The sequence below is a fragment of the Bison bison genome, unplaced genomic scaffold (genome assembly GCF_000754665.1).
Source record: "Bison bison bison isolate TAMUID 2011002044 unplaced genomic scaffold, Bison_UMD1.0 scf7180017864466, whole genome shotgun sequence".
Classification (NCBI taxonomy): Eukaryota; Metazoa; Chordata; class Mammalia; order Artiodactyla; family Bovidae; genus Bison; species Bison bison.
The window spans coordinates 12,703,060-12,708,268 of NW_011495027.1; the positions used below are offsets into that span (position 1 = coordinate 12,703,060).

The 5,209-nt window shown below is 48.1% G+C and overlaps 1 protein-coding gene across 1 annotated transcript in view; it reads right to left on the minus strand.

Annotated features, from left to right (window-relative positions):
• The window catches only part of CNN3 (calponin 3, acidic), a 30,814-nt gene extending 25,617 nt beyond the window's left edge, over window positions 1–5,197 (minus strand). Inside the window, exon 1 of the mRNA XM_010860487.1 lies at window positions 4,893–5,197. Coding sequence (XP_010858789.1) covers window positions 4,893–4,949 — 57 coding nt within the window. The 5' untranslated portion in view covers window positions 4,950–5,197. The remainder of the gene's footprint in view (window positions 1–4,892) is intronic.
• Between the last annotated feature and the right edge of the window lie 12 nt (window positions 5,198–5,209).

The window sequence follows — 5,209 nt, forward strand, 5'->3', positions numbered from 1 at the left end:
GAGTGAAAAATTTGGCTTAAAGCTCAACATTCAGAAAACGAAGATCATGGCATCTAGTCCCATCACTTCATGGGAAATAGATGGGGAAACAGTGGAAACAGTGTCAGACTTTATTTTTCTGGGCTCCAAAATCACTGCAGATGGTGATTGCAGCCATGAAATTAAAAGATGCTTACTCCTGGGAAGGAAAGTTATGACCAACCTAGACAGCATAGTCAAAACCAGAGACATTACTTTGCCAACACAGGTCCATCTAGTCAAGGCCATGGTTTTTCCAGTGGTCATGTATGAATGTGAGAGTTGGACTGTGAAGAAAGCTGAGCCGAAGAATTGATTCTTTTAAACTGTGGTGTTGGAGAAGACTCTTGAGAGTCCCTTGGACTGCAAGGAGATCCAACCAGTCCATCCTAAAGGAGATCAGTCCTGGGTGTTCATTGGAAGGACTGATGCTGAAGCTGAAACGCCAATACTTGGCCACCTGATGCGAAAAGCTGACTCATTGGAAAAGACCCTGATGCTGGGAGGGATTGGGGGCAAGAGGAGAAGGGGACGACAGAGGATAGATGGCTGGATGCCATCACTGACTTGATGGACATGAGTTTGGGTGGACTCCGGGAGTTGGTGATGGACAGGGAGGCCTGGTGTGCTGCGATTGGGTTGCAAAGAGTCGGACACGACTGAGCGACTGAACTGAATTGATATTTAATTATTACTCTATGATTGCTTAATTTACTTTTTAAAGACTTACAATTTTAGTAGTAAATCGTCCAAAGTGGTTTTTGTCTGTTGAGGGATACCATCTTGAAACCAAAAAGACTGTGTGAGAAGCTACTTTGCTCAAATCAGACATTCCTTGGGAGCAGAAACTGTGAGAATGTACATTCCAATTCCATTCTTCTTAATATCTCAATTAGACCCCTCCCCAAAAACATGCCCAGGTAAGATCACTGCATCTCCACTCACTCCTGCCCCACAGCTAACTCCTCCCCCACAGCTAACTCCTCCCCTTCCCTGAGAACTGTAAGTGCCCCCTGCAGCACTTGCTCTAAGACTGGTGAGGGCATACTTCACTAAATCCTCAGCTTTACAAGAAAGTACCCTGGATTCCCAGGTGGCGTGGTGGTAAAGAATCCGCCTGCCGGTGAAGGGGCTGCTGGAGACCAAGCAAGGTTCAATCCCTGGGTCGGGAAGATCCCCTGGAGGAGGAAATGGCAACGCACTCCAGTATTCTTGCCTGGGAAATCCCTTGGACAGAGAAGCCTGGCAGGCTACAGTCTATGGGGGTCAGAGTTGGACACGACTGAGCATGCATGCATGCACCCTGACTCCAACATCAGAACCAAGTGTCGGAAATGCTGTGCTTCCCTTTGGGGCCTGTCATGTTTCCATGATTCATAAGGCACAGGGGTATTTACCTCTGGTCCCTTAGATGCAGCCAAGGGCCTGGCTCAACTTGTATGATCCATGTAAGACCTTTCTACTTTATGTTTCCATCTCTCACTGAACTATCGACAGCAGCTTCTATGTTTTCCTGGACCTTCTACTACATTATAGTCTTTGTAGATTGCAAGTTATAATCCTTTTCTTGTTATTAGAGAGAGACTGTTATACTGCAGGCTAAAGGATTCTACTTTTTTTAGGCTGTTTTCAAACATCTTTTAGCCAATTAAAAACAAAAAAAAATTGTATATTCTGCCATGTATTATCTTCTCAAACAAGTATCTTAAATTGACTGAAATTTTATTATTTAAAATTAAAATTTAAATTTTCCCTTGAAATTTTATTAATTAAAGCTGCTGCTGCTGCTAAGTCGCTTCAGTCGTGTCCGACTCTGTGCGACCCCAAAGACAGCAGCCCACCAGGCTTCCCCATCCTATCTAAGATCAAAGGCTTCCTCAATTCATTGATGAACTGCTTTCGCAGCTCAAATATAAATAGACTAAAGGCTTTTTAAAATAAAATGGAATATTTAAAGAGGCAGTGACATACAAGTCTAAGACATATAATACCAATGCTAATTTTCTATTATAAGAATTAATATCCACAACATACTCATTGAGTACTTACTACAAGCCAGACACATCTCAGTAACACAGAGTTTAGAGGTGGTAACTATTACTCCCCCATTTACCGATTAGGAAGCTAGGACAGAAATGTCAAATAACTTGCCCAACATCATTCAAGGCAGGTAAGTGGCAGGGGGGGATTAGAACCCACATCTGCCTCACTCCAAGGTCCATACCACACTCCCACTCCCCACATGGTTAAATGAGGTTTTAAGGAAAAAAAAAAAAAACCAAAACTGACATTTAAGCAACCTATCATAGAGAAAAAGCAAGTTATGTTATGCAATACATTGAGAAAAAAGCAAGAAGAAATCAAAAGCTATCCAAATGAAGCAGTGTCAAGGTTCAAGTTCCACAGACCCACTCATCAGGTGGTTATGAGCCCTCAGCTGAAATGCATTATCTCATACCAAGAATTAGCAAACAGGGATATTTGATTTCCAAGCCCAATTAAAACAGCATTAAATGAATAATCATGATGCCAGGAAGTGACAGGTGGACAGCAAAAATAGCGGGGAGGGGGATAGACAATAGTGACTGGTAACAGAACAGCCTTAAGTACTGCACTGAACTAAGACATCACTCTTCGAGTTTAAATTCTTAGAATATTCCAACTTTCTCCTGTGATCTTGAGCAAATCACACCTCTCTGAGCTTCAGCATCCTGATCTGTAAATGATGTTGGATAATCCCAGGAATCCTCCCCATTTCAGAGGGCTGCTCTGCTATGGAGATCAAAAGACTTCCTATGAAAGGATACAGTCTGAAAGAACCATATAAACGAAAGGGGTTATTAAAGGTTGGTTTGATGCTTAAAGGGATAAACCCACAGTTATACAAACCAAAAGTGAAAACCAACTTTCCAAAGATCCTGAAAGCTGAGGTTTTACTATTTTTAAAAATGTATAATAATTACAGTTATTAATGATCTAGCCTCAGTCTATGCACTTCCTTCAGTCTACTCAATAATAAGTAGGAAAGGGGCAGAAGTTGCTTCATTAATCAGCAAAAAGATGATATTAACAGCCAAGAAAAGTCAGTAACTTGAAGGACTGCCAAGGTCAGTACCTCATTTACAACGGAAAAGGTAGAGACTTAAGGTTTGCCATACAAGTATCTCAAGGGCAAATTAAAATTAACGTGCACAAAGCCAGGCCAGGCTATTACATCCAGCAAATTGGACACGCTGATTCCACTGAAGGGATTCCTAAAGGTCCACTTGCAAACCTTGGAAAGAACAGCACAATAGTCTAGGGGTTTTCAATTGGTGGGGTTTGTACTCACAAACCACTCACTTTTCTGTTCTTCAAAACAGTGTTCAGGAAACCGCTTTCTAATACAGGCAACACACTTGACAAGGTAAAAGATCTAGATTTCAATTTTAGATACACAAACTAAAATCAACTGCTTGCTTCAGAGATTGTTTAGAATTTAGTAACAACTGAATTAATAATATGATGTGGAGACTATATCAGGGATTGGGCAGAGCCACAATTCTCCCTTGGGGTGTGACAATGGTGCGCTTCATAGTCCCTGGGTAATTCCCTCCACACTTCCTACACCCCCACCGCTGGGATGTTACAGTTCTGACAATGCCGGTGAATTCTACCAGAGGTAGGACGGTTCGGGGGCAATCCTGACATGCTTCGGCTCCCGGGAGGTTAATGGGAATTAAACCACAGCAGCCCTCCTTTGTGGCGCTTTGGCCAGAACAGCAGAAAGGAGACAATGAGCGTTCTGTGCGCAGTTCCGCGCGGATTGGCTGTTCTCTCCCCCCAGAAACCCCTGATGTCATGGGCTTGGAATGCAGGGAGGGAGGAAGGAAGGAGAGGGTTTGGGGAGGGGGACGCCTCTCATCTCTTTCCCAGACCGAAAGTCCCAAAGATAAACTCAACGCATTCTTATGCTGGGCAAAGTGGCAAAACCGAGGGTTACCAAAGTCCAATCACTCCGAACTACAGTCCACCTCGGCAAATAAACCCTGAACAAAAGCAACGCACGAAGATTTCCTTGATACCGTTAAAGTCTAACGTACTACAAACTTTAGTGTTTTGGTTTTGTTTTCTTTTAAGGAAAAAAAAAAAAAGCTCAAGTCTACAGCAGATATTCCCGAAGCGGCGCGCTCAGGCTTTGTTTCCTCTTGCCGCAAAAGCAGCAGCAACTGGCACCGGGATGCGAAAACCAGGAAGGGTTCTGGTCGGCTCCCGTCCTTCCGGTGGTCCTAGGGCCCTTGCCTCAGGCCGCTTAGCGGTCTCCCACCCCGCAAGAGGCGAGGAACAATGGGGACCCAGTTTGCCCACTAACCGCCTAACTTTATTCGAGGCTTTGAATTCCGCCCGGGGGCTAGAGTCGGTGAAGGTCCAGGGTCTGCCAGGGGCCCGGGCCGGGGTGGATGGCGGAGGCTGCTCGCTGGGTCCCCAGCCGTGCCGACGGGCCCCACCTAAGGGCGAATGACCAGGCAGGAGCGCCCCCTTGCCGGAGGGGTGCGTCCTGCAGCCGCGGACCCGCTCCTGGAACCAAGGGACGGCGCTGAGGGATTCCAAGAGCCTGGGAACCCACCGCCCGTCGCTAGCCTCGGCCCGCGGCGCTGGAACAAAGCCAGCTGAGCGCCCGGGAGCCTGCGTTTGCAGCCGGGGACAGGACGGGGACGCGCAGAAACTGTCGCGCACCCCCTTCCCCGCCCCGACATCTACTATCCGCGAAGCCCGCCAGCAAAGGCGCGCGGGGAGAAGCGCGGCCCCAGCCACCCGGGTCTCAGGGTCCCGGGGCGGCGCCCTGCATCCCACCTCTGGCCCCAGGGTCCCGCCCCATCCGAGCCCAGGCGTACCTTGTTCTTGACCTCGGCCGAGAGCCCATAGGAAGGGCCCTTGTTGAAGTGGGTCATGATGATTCGCGCGGCGGGAAGAGGCTGAGTTCGGGTCCGGGGGTTTCTTGCGCTCGGTTTCCCCGCTCCTGGCCCCGAAGAGTGGCCGCACTACAAGATGCTCGGAGCTCGCTCTCCTGGGCGGCGCAGGAGTCGCCGGGACGCGGCGGCGGGACGCGGGCGGTGCCTCGGCTACTCGGTCGGACGAGGTCCCCCAGACGCTCCCGCTCGGCTCCGGAGTCCCGCACGAACTCGCCCCCCACCGCCTCCCCCGGACTTCC